This window comes from Daucus carota, chromosome 3, assembly GCF_001625215.2.
Source record: "Daucus carota subsp. sativus chromosome 3, DH1 v3.0, whole genome shotgun sequence".
NCBI classification, from domain to species: Eukaryota; Viridiplantae; Streptophyta; class Magnoliopsida; order Apiales; family Apiaceae; genus Daucus; species Daucus carota.
The window spans coordinates 12,286,641-12,302,887 of NC_030383.2; the positions used below are offsets into that span (position 1 = coordinate 12,286,641).

Sequence of the window (16,247 nt, forward strand, 5' to 3'; positions counted from 1 at the left end):
ATAGTAGACCCCCTGCATTTACAACCACCACACCAATCAAAATCCTCCAATTCTATAAATATAAATGCTTAGCATATATACATTAATGAGAAATTATAATCTAGTCCATAATGATTTTTGTGTACGTTTCCGAAACATGAATGATTCAACCGAACGCATTCAGCAAATAATATGTATATCTGTGTAAACTTCAGTGGTTAAAATGGTAATAAGCCCAATAAATATGCACAAAGCAAATACACAATCACTTGAAGAATACTGGTATGCCATATGCTTACATGAAATAGATCATATAGGAACCCGGTTGATGTTTGATCAGAATGGATCAAGGTCAACTAAGCCTGCACAGCTCCAAGCAAAATATAATAGATATCTGAGCTTATAAGTTATAAATCCAAGTTGTATACTCAGGTAAGATGGTTGCTTGTAACTCCGATATATTATACTCTAAAGAATAGTTAGCCAGGAATGTTTGTTTTTTGGCAATCTAACCAGAAACCTTTTAAGTCTGACTTCTCAGTTGTCTCTTTTGATAGTTCTAGTGGAGTTGGATAATCCATACTTTGCACGATGTACATAAGAACCTTTCCTACTTGGAGGAACTTGTCCCCATATAAGACTGGCATATTCTGGATGATCAACGAAAGGATTTCTGTTGTGCTGGTAAAGTTTACATACTCTTTCATTTCGCAACTTCTCTTCCCTTGAAGGTGGATCAAGATCGTTCCATCTCAACAGCGTGGTAAGCAAACCCATCTCATTTTTCGCTGAATACAAAACATGAACTCATGAAGAAGGGCTCAAATGGGAAAGCTGCATTATTTATCTTTGGGGAGGGGGGATATAAAGACCAAGAACCAATATGTTCAGAAAAGAATTTCTTGCATATCAAAGTCTCTTCTGTCTGTAAATGTAATCCCCAAGCAGACAACGAAAATATGAAGAGACTGTATAGTGTATACACACATATTCCTATTCTTTTCATTCGAAACATTTATTTCGAGTATATACAAAATTGGTCTTGCAATATATGAAAGAGAATTATCAAATCAGCAACTGTTTTCCTTTTACTTTGTGTTTGACCTGGCACTGCCACATATTTGAGTCAGATTATATCTAAGATATATAATTATAATTATTTTCATGCAATTACTATATTTTAACTACAGTAAGATGATAATGATAGCGACAGCATATCTTGCAGAGAGAACAGAGGAGAACTTAATTCACTTTACAAACATACCAGTTCTTGGAAAATCAGACAGCCTCAGATTAACCCCTCCATCTGATTGAGGAAAGCCATAACAAACTGCCATATACATTAACGCTCTAGCAATGTCCCCTCTGACCTGATTTAAATGTTTCGGAAAACAAAATCATGAAATCCAGTAAAGGAGGGAAGGAAATAGATCTCATATCACAACAGGTTTCATAGCCTTGTTGCCCAAATGTTGTCAAGATTAATATTAATATATACGCAGAAAGAACCCAGAAAGTTTTTTCTTTTACTAAATTAAATTTTTGTAACCTCAATATTGTAGAACCTCAACTTTCAGCAATTGGATTACTTACAGAGCACAGTAAGTGTAACGAATTCAACTGAAGATGCAATAGGTTATTGACGGCTGATTAATTAGTTTACCAGTGTGAAAAGGAAATTCTGACTTAGATAAATAGGCAGCCAAAGGATACTAAATTACTAAGTAAAGTCTATATACTATTTATACATATGTATACTCGTTTAAATCTTCAAATGAAATTGATATGTGGAAGATCTACAGAATTCTCAAATACATATTCAGCAAAAAAATTTGAACATGTCTATTATTAAAGTCTACACTTAGGTGTCATATTTCCACATATGTCATGTGCATTGTTTCTTTACTAATTTTGCACTTGTCTCCATAAGACGGAAAAATTGTAGAAAAGAAACAAAACAGAACAGAACCAAAAAGTAGTCAACATCCAACACCACCAAAATAGATGGATATTATAAAACTGGTGTTCATCCCCAACAAATCACCAACAGTGTTATATACTATTTTATGCTATCCTATACATTCTATCCAACTGACAATACCAGAGCATGCAATGTTATTCATATGCTTAACATACTTGCATACACTTGAGGAGTTGAGGTGTTCTTCACTACCCACAGGATGTGATATTTACTACTCCCTCTATCCCATTCAATTCTATACACCTTCCTTTTATGGATATCCCACTCAATTCTATACATTTCAAAAGTTACCAAAAATAGTAAAGACTTATTATATAAAAATCCACTTACATCCACAATTTTCTTCCACTACACTCACTTTATATATTAAATATTGATTGGTCTCACCACTTCACCCACTTCTCTTACTTTTTCCCACTAAATTACACTTTTTCTTAACCTCCGTGCACAAACTCAATGTATACTATTGGATGGGACGGAGTATACGATTGTGTACATACCTTTTATTTTCACTTACGAGGGGAGAAGATGTCCAATAAAGGACACTTTAAGGTAAATATTTGATGAAATAAATACACACACACTTTAAGATAAATATTTGATGAAATAAATACACACACACCTCTAAATATATATGTGTATAAATTATATAAGAGCAAAACAGAACCAACAACATAAGATATTACAAATGCCCTCCACATATGCAACAATACCAGCATGTTAACAAAAGATTCAACTTCAGAAAGACTTTAAACAATTTCTTATGTTCAGCCATCAGCGAAGCTAAGCCATTTTGATATTCAAGTATCATATATACTCTAATTCAAGCAATAAAATGCAAAGATCCACAATTTCAACCACATTTTATCAAACTGGGATGTATAATAATCAATTAATACGTATACATGTGTATAATAATTGCAGGGGATAAAACTAAACCTGCAAGGGGGGCGCCCACCTCTTCTTGTCTGTTTCTGTGTCGGGTGCAGCTTCTCTGGTAGCCGGTCTCAAACAGTGGCTTGTATCAGGACTGCATTCTCCATAGTACTTGTTTCCCCTAGATGAATTAACTTCAGAAAAGAAACCTATTGAGTTAATTACCATATAGCTTCAGGAGATCTTCATACTAGGTGCTGAAGTAGTTGCATTACCGTTGGCATCCACGGCCCTAATATTGTGCACGTCAGTCAGAGTTTGATGTGTTATGAGCCCATAAGAGCGAGGCCACAGATGTTCTCCTGGGTTAAACACCAAGATAATTATATTAAGATTTGGGTGATTCAAGACTTTTCAGTTTTCACCAATAGACAACACATGGGATTAGCTTGCTTTAAACCTTTTTTACATAGTTTTATATTGCTTTTGATGCTTATGGAAAGTGAAATGAAAAGAATGGTAGGTTTTTGTTAAGAACTTCAAGAAGAGTCTAATTCTTATTCAATGGGCTGTATGTAGTGTGGCAACTGGGAACCTAGGCTTTCGGTGTCTATCTTTCATTAAATAGAATGGAATGACCATTAGCCATTGTGTTGATACTTATGCATGGTCTTCATTCAATACCTCAATTCTTTTCACAAGGTCTAACTCCATACCTTCAATAATACAATAGAATGCCTACCTTCTCCTACTCATAAATCCACTAATTCATTATCTTCTCCCTACACTAATCTGTTCATCGTATCCTTTAGTCTTTGCTCTCCTTCCTTTCCCTCCACTTCAAATTGTCATCATACATTTTATTTGATTCTCATACCCCAATACATTTCACCCAACTGAAAATAATTTTAGGGTTAAATTGGTGTAGCGGCTCATAGGGGTATCTAATATTTTAAAAACATTAAGCGGGATAATTGAGAGGATGAGCTGTAAGGCAGAGAAGTTTGAAACAACTGGAGGTCAACAGCCATTTTGTGGAGAACAAATCAGGCTGGAAACAAGTATTCAAGATTGGTTTATAGAGTTGAGTTGAAATATTAGATATAAATTACCATCCCACAATCAGTAATACTAACATGCATACAAAAAAGACATTATCATAGTCACTGAACGAGACAATGACCCTAACTTCTAAGTATGTAGAAATCATCTGTGCGATTCTTCTACTGACAAGCTATCTATTGTTTGTTCCACTTTCTGTACCATAAAGTTTTGATCAATAATGTTCAAGCAGTTTATAATCCTAAGCTCCTTACCATGCCTCACGACTCACGAGAACAGATCAAAGGTGTTACAACTAATTAAGCATTCTATGGTCATGGTGAATTGGAATAGTGAACACATTGTGATATCATGTTGTAGTTTCATATTGACAGTGTCATGGTCAATTACGTAGCAAAAATCATGGCTGGCTAGATTTACAACCGATTAGTTATTATAGATATAAGACAGAAGCTCCACTCATGCAATTGAACAAGTTGAAGTCAGTGACTTACTGTTCCATCCATCAGGTTTTCCAGCTAAGCTCTTTGAGACGGTTCGCAACGAGTAAATTTCAACTCTGTCCACAGTAAACAGAGTAAAAAAGGAATGGGTGAACCATGACCCAAAATTAGTTTTAAGACAAAACCCAGAACAACCAGGAAATGAAGCACGCTTACACATCAGAGGAGGCTTCTGGTACATCCACATCAGCAGCATCCAGGATCTTGATAGCATCCCAGACCTACTTATTTGTTCCACTACTTCAGAATTAAAAAATATATTACAAGGAGCTGTAATACGACTAGGAAGGATAATATAATTAATAAGAATACCTGTGTGTAGGGAAGGGATTGATGCTCAGAGATTATAGTATTCAATTTTTCCTTTAATTTGTCACCTTTTAAATGTTGAGCACCAGCATAATAATTCTGAACATGTTCACAAGCATAATATCCTGAAGCAATTTGATCAGGATGAGCCTCTGCAACAAGGCATAGGCAGATGCAGTACATGTAAACAATCCAAGAAGGGAAGCTCCACGAAAAGTCGAGCCATCTGGGCCGTATAAGATCACACAGCTCCCTAATAAAATGCTTGCAATTTATATGGCCTAAGACATAGGATCAACATATCAACAAATGATTTTCTCAAAGATAGCTTAACAACTTCAATTTTTTTTTAAAAATAGGAAGAAAAACTTAGGAACTCTTAAGAATGTCCTAATTATAGTAGAGCTGTTTGGATTAATATCACTTTTTACAAGCACCTCATTTGTTCTGGAATGTATATTTATATATAGTAAACTTTGAGCGCAATGAGATAGCTCAAGTGGTAAGGGCTTATCTCTTGTCATACGGGATTCAATTCTCGCTCATCTGAGATTTGTTATAACATATTTCTAAAAGTTCAGAGTTTTATTATCGTAACTCAACCCACAAGATTAATATATCCACACTTATAAATCTTCAGTGCGGCCTAAAAGATTTAACTCAGCTACAGATAAATTTTCAAAATTCCGTATATTTATTATTTGATCCGGTCCGAAACATCAACTGATCCATATTACATACTACTATCTGATATCTTTGTTTTGTAATTTTTTTTAAAACCTAGTCCAGGATACCATTCGATTAATAATTTTTATACTTTAACACGACACCAAAGATCAACCGACTACCAAAACATATTAATATTGTTTCTAAAATATAGTGTAGATAGCATGGAAGTCCAAGATCCAAATTTTAAGAATCTTTTTTTACAGCTATATAATGACATTTATACAGCTCAAGTCAAGCAAATATTTATGCTTCAAAAGCAATCAATTTAAATCCATGCATTTAATAAGAAGGGAAGCAAATAAAAAGTAAGGGCCGAAGCAGGGGCTTGTGGAATTGAAACTTAGAAAGTGACTACGCAGACATCCAAATATACTATAGTCAGTAGTCACAACAAACATAAGTAATCATTGTTTACATTAGTTGAGAGTTTTTAAACATATTTTCTTTTGTAGTTTTAAAAATCGAACCTCGGACTTTACATAAAATTTATGACAGGGTTATCAACCCCTACTAACCAACCAATGACCAAAGATCTCTAGTTCGGCCTTAATAATATATAGTATACATAGATAGCTGTATAGACATGCGATTTTGTAACCAAAATGGCAGTACTGTTAAAATATAGCATAAGATTCATTTGGGGCATTCCTCCAACACCTTAAGATTTTACATGGACTGGTTCTCAACATGGTATCAGAGCTCAAAAATGGGATTTCGAGTGAGGGGGAGTGTTAAAATATAGGCATATGGCATAAGATTCATTTGGGACATTCCTCTAACACCTTAAGGTTTTAAATGGACCGGTTCTCAACAAGTACTAATGTCGAGTCCAGTTCGGCGCTATTCCTAATTAGGCTCTCTGCCCGTCTTGCATAAGAAAAACAATTAAAAAGTCAAATTTTAAGTAGTGACGGAAACTTAAAAGTAAGTTAAAAGACATATTTTTAACTCTAGTGAGGTTATAGAATTTATTCAGCCCCGAAAAAATCATTTGTTCTAGTTTCACCACTGATACTGAATGTTTAAAACCTAAATACTAGTACAGCAAGTCATAAATATACCAATCACTGACAATGAAGAACTAAGAGAGGTTGCTCAGTAAAAACACAGAGATAATTATTTCCCAAGGTGTTAGGAAAATGTTGGAGTTTATGATCTTCCGATCCATCTCCATAATGATTCAATAACTACAGATAAATAAAGTTCATTTCATCTCTAAAAAAGGACTCAGACATGAACATAACACTAGTGTATTACTATGACACACAAAAGACTAAAATTATTTACAGGGTCAAAACAACATTAGCAATGCATAGACAGATTATTGAAGAAAATAGAATTTGTACTGAAACATAAACGAACAAACACACACAAATGCTTAGCAGATGAGCTGATTACCTAGGAGTACTGAAACCGGTACCTCGAAGCTTGCTAAAAATGAAAATTTGGTATTGGGTAAGTTTAAACTGAGATGCAAGTGCTTTGGTAGAAGTGGGGTCTTCCGGTTGTATATTTTGACGGCGCCAGAAGAAACTCCGTTGAGTTTTTGAGGTGTTGGGAATTTGAATGGGTTTGCCGAGCAACAAGACCACATTTTGTCGCTTTATCACTTTGCTCAATGGGTTATTGGCGATACGGATTTTCTAGCATGCCACCTATCAATCCTATTTCAGAAACGCGATGCTCCCGTCCCGAAACAAGCTTCAGTAATCTGAGATACAAATAAAACATATTTATACATAATATTTATTAAAAAATTTGAATAAAAATAAATATTAAATTTTTATTAGAAAAAACCACTGTTACAGAAATCAGAAATCGGACCTAATCGGTTGTGCTACCGATTCAGAGATTAATCAGAAATCGGGTATTAATCGGAAGGATTAATCAGATGAAAATCGGATTTATTTTAATATTAAAATATTATTTAATATTTAGTTATTATTATATTAGCTATTTGGTAACTAATATATTTACTATATTCATAAACTCTATAATTAATCATATTCAAAGTAATATAGTATTTTAGATTTATTAATTTATCATATATAATTCGATTAAAAAATATATATAAGGATTAATCGGATTTCAAAAATCGAATTGGTGGCCGACCTTGCAGGGGATTAATCGGTTAAATCGGGGATTTTTAGAACACTGGAAAAAACTGAAAAATAATACGTAGAAGTACTTTTTATTTGCACTTCAAATTATGCGTAAAAAATTAAAACGACATTTATTTTGGGACATAGGTGGTATATTTTCATGGAGCCTAGGTGCACAGAATTGTGTATATAAAATTTGTTGTGGTTGGTTTTAATTCGAGTTGTTGAGGTAAGTAAAGGGGTCGTTCCGATTAAAACCCATCACATTTCATTATGTACAAATTTTTTACACAATTATGTAGGGCTGTCAAAAAAATCCGAAAAATCCGATATCCGTCCGAAAAATCCGTTGCCGTATTCGGGAAAAAGCGGATATAATCCGTATCCGGAATAAAACGGATATTATCCGTATTCGAATCCGGGGTTTGCGGATACGGATATGGATTTAGGCGTATCCGTATCCGAAATTATTATATATATATATATATATATATATATAATACTTATATAAATTTATTATTTATTTATTTTATCATATAAATTTTGAAAAAGAATTAATATTTAAAATTAAAAAAAAACATTAATGTTGTGTTCGGTTGGGGTGAATGATTCCGGAAGGAATGAAATGAAAAATGAACTATCTTATGGATGATTTTTAAGAAATTTCATTACTTCCTCCATTCCATTCCCTACATCATATGCTAGATATCACCCCTTCCATTTGAGATGGAATGCTCCATTCTCTCCCATCCTCAGTTTCTTCTCAAATCTCATCATAACAATTTTGCACTCTTTCAAATTTTTTCAAAACTTTCTTCTTATCTCTATTAGTTTCAAGTATTTTTTACTCATTCCATTCTCCCCAACCAAACACAACATAAGTATCTTGCAATAGAACTATCTTCATCAAGCTTTTTCTTTTTAAAATTGTTGTTGATAGTGTTGTTTTTGTGATTATAAGTTAAAATTAATATTTTGTTTAAAATATTTGGCCTGAATGTCCAAACTTCTGTTAAAGTATGTTATTAATTTCTGACTGAGTGTACATTTGTTGTTGAATGGTTCAAAATATAATTTTTAATTAATTTGAGAATGTATATTTGATTTTTGGTGATGTTTGAAAAAGCGGATCCAGATATTATCCGTATCCAGATAATATCCGGCCAGATACGGATATGAATATTTTTATTCTAAAATTTGCATATCCGGATCCGAATCCGGTTTTAAGTATGCGGATACGGATATAGATATGGATATGGGCAAATCCGTATCCGTTTTATCCGTTTAACACCCCTACAATTATGTGCACCAAATATTTTTCTATTTTTATTCGCTACAATCTAATCAATACTCCATCCGTCCCCGGTCATTTGTATATGTTCACGCATTGCACACATTTCGACACTTCTAAAAAGAATAGTTTTATAATTTTTTTTAAAAAAAATTTCGAATAAAAATTTATATATCAAAATTTCATTCAGAATTTTTTTTTAAAACAATGTTTTAGAGCTATATTTTAAACGAGTTTTAAAAAACGTGCCAAAAGTAAACGTATGTAATTAAATGGGACGAAACAAAGGGAGTAATGATAATCACTCTCTATATATATAAAAATCTCGACTAATTAAAATATGAAGAAGTGAAATAAAATTATAGATATTTTTTTCAATACCTCTACTTAAAATAAAATTTTCATTTTATTCCTTCAAAATCCAACTGCACAGAGCGTTCCATGCATCCAATAGCTTACTTTGTTTCTACCTCGTTTAAACTGTCAATAAAATTCATTGGGAATTAACACCTCCGGAACTATAAACTCTTTACCATTAGCATCCCACATTCCAACATGACCCTCGGTTTCCAATTAGTATTCGCTATATATATATAATACTATAAGGAACACAGCTGTAGATCTGCACAAGCAAAACAAGAACTTTAGGATGGGTTTCTGGAGTGGGATTGCAAGTCTGGCAAGTGCTGCAGTAGGTAAAATCAAAAGTGTAGCCAAAGCTGCGGTGGGTAAAATAAAAAGTTTTGCAAAAGCTTGTTGGAGCAAAACCAAAAGTTTTGCTATTGCATGTTGGAAAAAAATTATGAGTGTGGTAAGTTTCTTGTGGAGTAAAATTATGTGCATGGACGAGATAGCTGGTGCGGTTGTTTTAGGGGTCGGTGCTGTTGCGTTTGGCATGGTCAGCCTCTTAAGCCTGATTCCTGGATTAGGACTAATTACGAAGGTAATTTCTAGACTTTTATTTGCCAGAAGACTCGTGGAAGTACTGTTTGGTTTCATTTTCAGGGGTGCTTTCCGGGAAGACTCTGTTGAATCTTATGGAAGGCAGCGCAGAGAAAGGGTGGAGTCATTTGCATTCGATCTGTTGATGTTGTGTTTAAGTTTTCTGGGTTTATTGTTGTTTGCGTTCTAAGTTTGCAATCCTATGTTTAAGTCTTGATGTATTTTGATGTGGTGTTTAAGTTTTCTGGGTTTTTGTTGTTTCGATTCTGAGTGCAATCTTATGGTGAAGTCTTAATGTATTTTGATGTTGCTGAATTAAGATGGATTCAGTGGACTGTTTTTCTCAGCAATCATGTATACATATGTAACGATCATTGCACTTGATTTTTTGTTGTTTTTAGTCCAATTTGTATCCATGAAAGAAAGATTTATCAACGAAATTAGGATTTGGTATATATACATAAGGACGAAGCCTTGAATTAAAATGATTTATTTAGAATTTAAATTAATGTTATGATTTAACAAGAACAGAGAAGAGAGAAGAGAGCTAATTGAAGAGAGTAAACCTCCTTGATCCGATGGTAATTAAATCGTGGCTCATACTTCAAATACAGTGCATCACAAGTGCAACTTTCCAACTACAGTGATCCACCACCCATGTTGTAACCTTACAAACCCATAATTTGGCAACTCTCACCATATGTCAAGACACTGTGCTAATTAGGCATCGCCGACAACCGCTATAAGTGGTCAGGTCCTCGAATAGGTTCAATTAGCCAATCGTCCTCTTCCTATGTTCCACATGGTTTACCTCACCTCCTTACCCTGACTGATGAAATGCATTCCATTTATAAGGCCTGGTCAATAAAGCAAACCAGAACTCTTCTCGCCATTGTTAAGGTGTCCATCAATTACATCTCACCCTCTCAAATCCTACTTGAGTGATATCACACTCTCATACCCTACTTCCGGGTGGTATCCCACTGAGTGCGATATATTAGCCATTGGGTCTATTTGGTTACGGTTTAAAGTATGAAATATGAAGCCAACATTAAAAAAAAAAAAAAAAAAGATTAACTGAATTTGATATATATAGTACGAAGCCAGCTTAAAAAGAAACTGTCATCTAACAAATTTGGACAGACTTAATCAAACATTAATATCACTTATACTTACAATAGAGATCAACTGAAACACGATAATACAAAGATGTAAATGATAGGTACCAATGTCTGCGGAATTTATAACAAATTTGTGATTTATAATGCTGGAGGTGCTGTAAAATTTTGTTTAACCAAAAATACAGGGAACTGCTCCCATATACATTGTCTGCTAGATTTTGGTCATCAATCTTGCTTCTCTAATTCACCCATTCTTTCAATAATTGCCTGCATGGTAAATTGAAATTCAGTACAGTTACTCTTTTTATGCTATACCAAAAAAGATACGAGTGCTGTAGAATTAAGCAATTGGCAAATGTGAGAAGACTCTACCTTTTTGCTAGTTTCTTGAAGTTCCCCAGCAAGAATGAACTCGTCCAGAATCAAGTACACCTTTTGATAAATGAGTCACATTAAAACAATACAGAAGAATTATATGTCAAGTGATTATGTGTCCATTTAGCAAGGATGCAGTTTAAAGTAATTTGCTACTGTGAAGAGAAATTACACCCAATTCGTACTGTCAAAGAGCTTGCTAAATAAAGATAACTCTGACTGCTGCTTGTGTTAGGTCAGAACTGAGAGGTTAAAAATTATGCTCATATCTTAGACTTTTGCACGTATGTTGTTAAGTAATACTAGCTTATATCCCGTGCATCGCACGGGTGATTTTTATATATATTCTCTTATGATTTATATTTCAATATTTAATTCTTTATTTATATTTTTACTTTATTATAGAAATGTATATGTTAACTTTGTAGGTTTCAAATCTATTAATAGGCTTATTGATGTATTTGATATCAACATGTTTTATTAATATGAGTTTTAAGTATCGCCATAATATAACTAAAATTAAATAGAATCAATAAATGTGTTTAAATTATGATATTAAATGTGTTATAATTAAAATATAGTTCACCCCTTATCAGGTCCATCAATACATATTTAAATAAAAATAAACCCGAGAGATATGTTTTTAAATTATAATAAATTATAGGTCGTATAAATTTAATAGAGGTGGCAACAAGGAACACAAAGCTATCTTTTCTGCGAACAATTTAAATTTGTTGTACTGCACAACAAGGAACACAAAGCATTGCTGGTTTGCCAAAGTAAGTGAATTTATAACCACAGGTGTCACGAGTAGTGAAAAAGTATAGCAGACAATTAATTATGTTATTAGATTTCTTAGCATGATATATCTATCAGATCACCATTGTAAATGACACTGAAAAGCAGAGTACAAGTATAATCACCTAATCAGTCTTGCATAGTTGCAGATAACTTGGATATCTACACAAAAGAAGTAAGAATGTAGAGTGGCATACCTTATGAAAGTTAAATACTAAATCTAGCTCGCACACATTGCTGAAGAAGTGATCCAGTATCTCAACAAACAAATGAATGCACTCCAAGTATGCTAGCTCATTGTCAGTTATATCAACACATAGTGAGAAAAACAATCCAGCATAGCGTCTGTAGATAACCTTGTGAGTTCGAAACTGCAAGACAGCAAGAGCAAGTGTCACAGCAATTTAGTAGCGAAAACTTAAAGAAAGGCCAAATCACAGACTTAAAACATGTGAAATGGGCTGAGAGAAGTATTGCATGTTAGAATCACATTGTATGAACAAAAATTATTGAAGTGAATGCGAAAAATAGATTTTTGCTGCATTATCTACTTTAAGTATCGGTGTAGTCAATATATCAGAAAACAAAAGCAGTAGATTTTATCCCAGCTTTTCTTTTGGTGACTAAAGGCTCCCTGATCTAAAGAAAGTATTGATCTGCACAACCTTGGCACAATTATCATATAGAAGCTATTTCATAGGGTTGAACAAGTGTGAAGCATCCACTTCATAAGGTGCTTACGTTATTCTAATATGTTTTCTATCCTAAGAAACTGGCATTAGCAGCTCTATTGTCATTCTCTGTGATATATTACCTATATTAAGATCATTACACATCATTTAACATCCAAATACTTGTTTCCTTTTAATCTACAACACTACTAGGATCAAACCTGCAAACAAAAGATTCCATATCTTCACATCCAAAGAGCATATGTACCAATGGCCAAAAGAAAGGTAATTCGTTAGACAGATTGACAGAGTTTACTAATCCTGCAGTTCTTTACTATTGGTCCATCAATAAACTCTATCAATCCGGTGGTTGCTTGCTTCATCAAAAAGTAATGGAGTTTGCAATGGATTGATGGCCATCAATTTAACTGATTGACAAGATAGTTAATTTTTTGCATAGTAACGGACTCCACCAAGTTACTTCATAATTGACAAGTTAACGGATTGAAGGGGTTCATTGGATGGCGATGCACATAACCAAGCAAAATTCACATCATCAAACAACTCGAATAGTCTTAAGCAAAATCTATGATGCTGTTGTCCTAAATGCAAATTTACCGCTTCCATTGTTCAGGTCAAGCCCTTTGATTACACTAGACGAAAACCAATAAAGCATCACACAAATAAATGTAACACATTGCTGACGGAAAAGGGGGATGGGGGCAAGTACATACAAGTAACAATAAAAAGAAGCAAATAGTTATCTCTCGCAAAAACTAAAAAAGAATCAGCTAATAGGCTAACACACATGACAGGATTCGACAATTAACAAGTGAATAGTAATTCAGAATGACACACAGACCTCGACGAAATTAGTGAACTTGGGATCTCTGTTCACAACCAATCGATGAACCTAAAAAATTAGATACAAAACAAAAAAAAATTAAAATTAAAATTCATAAAGAAATAAGTGGAAAGGGATGTAATGTAAAGAAGGAAAGCGACAGACCTCGTATTCAACTTTGTGTTTCTCAGATTCCTCAAGAGGAACATAATACTTGGCCAGGCGAGTCTTGCCTTGCCTGTTCTGAAGTAATATGAATCGGATCTGCATTTTTTTTAAGTTTACATTACCAACTGTATGTAATTGTGAGAAAATCGAGAGAGAGAGAGGGAGAGAGAGTAGATACCATGGCTTGAATGAACGGGAGAGACGATGAAACGGGAGGAGTTGTCTGTGTGTTTCGGTGGATCTTGTTTCTTGGTCAAAACCGAGACGCTGAGACCAGCTCCCTAAATCTCTATTCTCTTTTTCTTCTCTTGGCCGGAGAACACCAAGTTGAATTTTATTTTTATAATTATAATCCCTATTATTATTTATTTAATTATTTATTTGTTATTATATTATCTATCATTATTATTGTTACTCCTAATATATTAGTAACAATATGTCTTAATTAAATCTATGTTTAATTTGTAGTTGATAATTTTATTTAATAATATAATTAATAATATAATTTTTAATTAAAATTAATTTAACAAGTCATAGTATATTATATTTATCTTTATATAATATTATATGTACCGATCAAAATTAATACTTATTTATAAAAAATTAAAATTAAAATTATTATAATTAATTTTTATTATAACGTACACCATTTAATAAGAGGATGGAGTATATTATAATATAATAGTGAATAAAGCCGCGCTTCGCGGCGGCGTTATAAATTTTGTATAAATTTTGATAATAATTAAAATTATAATATTATAAAAATTATTTTGAGTTATCTTCCGGTTAAACATATCACTATTAAAAAAAAATTGTAATTAGTATAAAATTCTTTTTAAGTGATCATCCTGTCAAACACAATACTAATAATAATATTAGTTCGAACCGCCCTCTCGTCAAAAGACAATATTAATCCATAATTTTTATTTTTATGATAAAATTATATATTACAATATAATTTAGATCAAAATTAGTTTGAGCCACTCTCTTGTCAAACACAATACTAATAAAAATTATTTTAATCATGATAAAATTAAAGATTATAATTGGATAAAAATTATTTTGAACTGTGGTCCTGTTTTAACAAATAATATATTATAACATAGATAAAAAATTATTTTAGTCACTTTCCCGTCAAACATAATACTAATAGAAAAATTATTATTATTTAGATAAAAATTAGTTAGGGCCGCCTCCCGTGCCCGTCAAACACAATACTAATCAAGAATCATTTACATTATCATAAAATCAATATATGATTCCTATTTTATATATCCTATTTTATTTTATTAATTATTTTTATTTTGTGATTCCTATTTATTAGTTAAAAATAATTATTCTTTTATGATTCTAATTATTTTGCTATTATTTTTTTCTAATGATTATTATCTTCACAATACTTTATTTTTTATTCGAAATTTAAGAAAATTATAAGACTACGTATTACCTTACAAATCTTAAATATAAATTGTATTTTATCTATGATTGTTAGTTTAAATAAATATAAATATTATTTTATTTATGATAAAATTAAAGATTATGATTGGATAAAAATTATTTTGAACCGTGGTACTGTTTTAATAAGAAAATATATTATCACATGGATAAAAATTTATTTTAGCCATTTTCCCGTGAAACATGATACTAATAGAAAACTTATTATTATATAGATAAAAATTAGTTTAGGCCGCCTCCCGTGGCCGACAAACACAATATTAATCAAGAATCATTTACATTATCATAAAATCAATATATGATTCCTATTTTATATATCCTATTTTATTTTATTAATTGTTTTTATTTTATGGTTCCTATTTTTTAGTTAAAAATTATTATTCTTTTATGGTTCTCAATTTTTTTGCTGTTATTTTTTAATGATTATTATTTTTACAATTATTTATTTTCTACTCGAAATTTAAGAAAATTAAAAGAGTAAATAGAAAATTGTACGCATTGGACAAATCTTAAATATAAATTGTATTTTATCTAGGATTGTTAGTTTAAATAAATATAATCAAAAGGATTCTTATATAAGAAAAGAATTGTCTTACTTTTAGTATCCAAAACGTAAAGAATTGTATTAACTTTTGAAATTCTTGAACCTGATTTTTTAAATTATAATTATATTTTCAATCCGAAATTTAAGAAAATTATAAGAAAAGAATTTTATTTTTTCAGAATCCAATAAAAAAAGAATTGTATTACCTTTAAGATCCTTGAATTTGATTTTTTGAATTATAATTTTATTTTCTATTCAAAATTTAAAAAAATTATAAGATTGAATCCAACTATTATCGAGATTGGTTGTAATTCCATGCATACTATTTGAATGAGTTTGTGAAGATCTTAAAGATGTTTTCTTGATAGAGATGATATCTTCTTAACCATTATGGAACGACGTGAGTTTAGCGCTATAAACCTGTTTAGACAATTTGAGATTCTTGAATATGCTGGTTTTTATTTTTAAGATATAGAATTTGAAAAAAAATTAATATA

At 32.0% G+C, this 16,247-nt stretch overlaps 2 protein-coding genes across 5 annotated transcripts; both read right to left on the reverse strand.

The window, feature by feature from the left end:
- Nucleotides 1-274: 274 nt before the first annotated feature.
- Nucleotides 275-7,133, reverse strand: LOC108211801 (uncharacterized). 4 transcript variants are annotated; one of them, XM_064090978.1, is made up of 8 exons: nt 6,838-7,133; nt 4,714-4,991; nt 4,558-4,622; nt 4,393-4,457; nt 3,112-3,198; nt 2,919-3,030; nt 1,244-1,344; nt 275-767 (listed from the first exon to the last, which is right to left on the reverse strand). In XM_064090978.1, the coding sequence occupies exons 1-8, from the start codon at nt 7,031-7,033 to the stop codon at nt 517-519; spliced, it is 1,155 nt and encodes a 384-aa protein (XP_063947048.1). In that variant the 5' UTR covers nt 7,034-7,133; the 3' UTR covers nt 275-516. The 4 variants fall into 4 exon arrangements, with proteins under 4 accessions (XP_063947048.1, XP_063947047.1, XP_063947050.1 ...); XM_064090977.1 differs by having other exon boundaries at nt 1,244-1,349; nt 2,900-3,030; XM_064090980.1 differs by lacking the exon at nt 275-767 and adding an exon at nt 866-1,089.
- Nucleotides 7,134-10,882: 3,749 nt separating this feature from the next.
- LOC108211358 (AP-2 complex subunit sigma) lies at nt 10,883-14,090 on the reverse strand. Its single transcript, XM_017382936.2, has 6 exons — nt 13,930-14,090; nt 13,749-13,847; nt 13,602-13,652; nt 12,266-12,439; nt 11,268-11,327; nt 10,883-11,162 (listed from the first exon to the last, which is right to left on the reverse strand). Exons 1-6 carry the CDS (start codon nt 13,930-13,932, stop codon nt 11,121-11,123), a joined length of 429 nt encoding a protein of 142 aa, XP_017238425.1. The 5' UTR covers nt 13,933-14,090; the 3' UTR covers nt 10,883-11,120.
- Between the last annotated feature and the right edge of the window lie 2,157 nt (nt 14,091-16,247).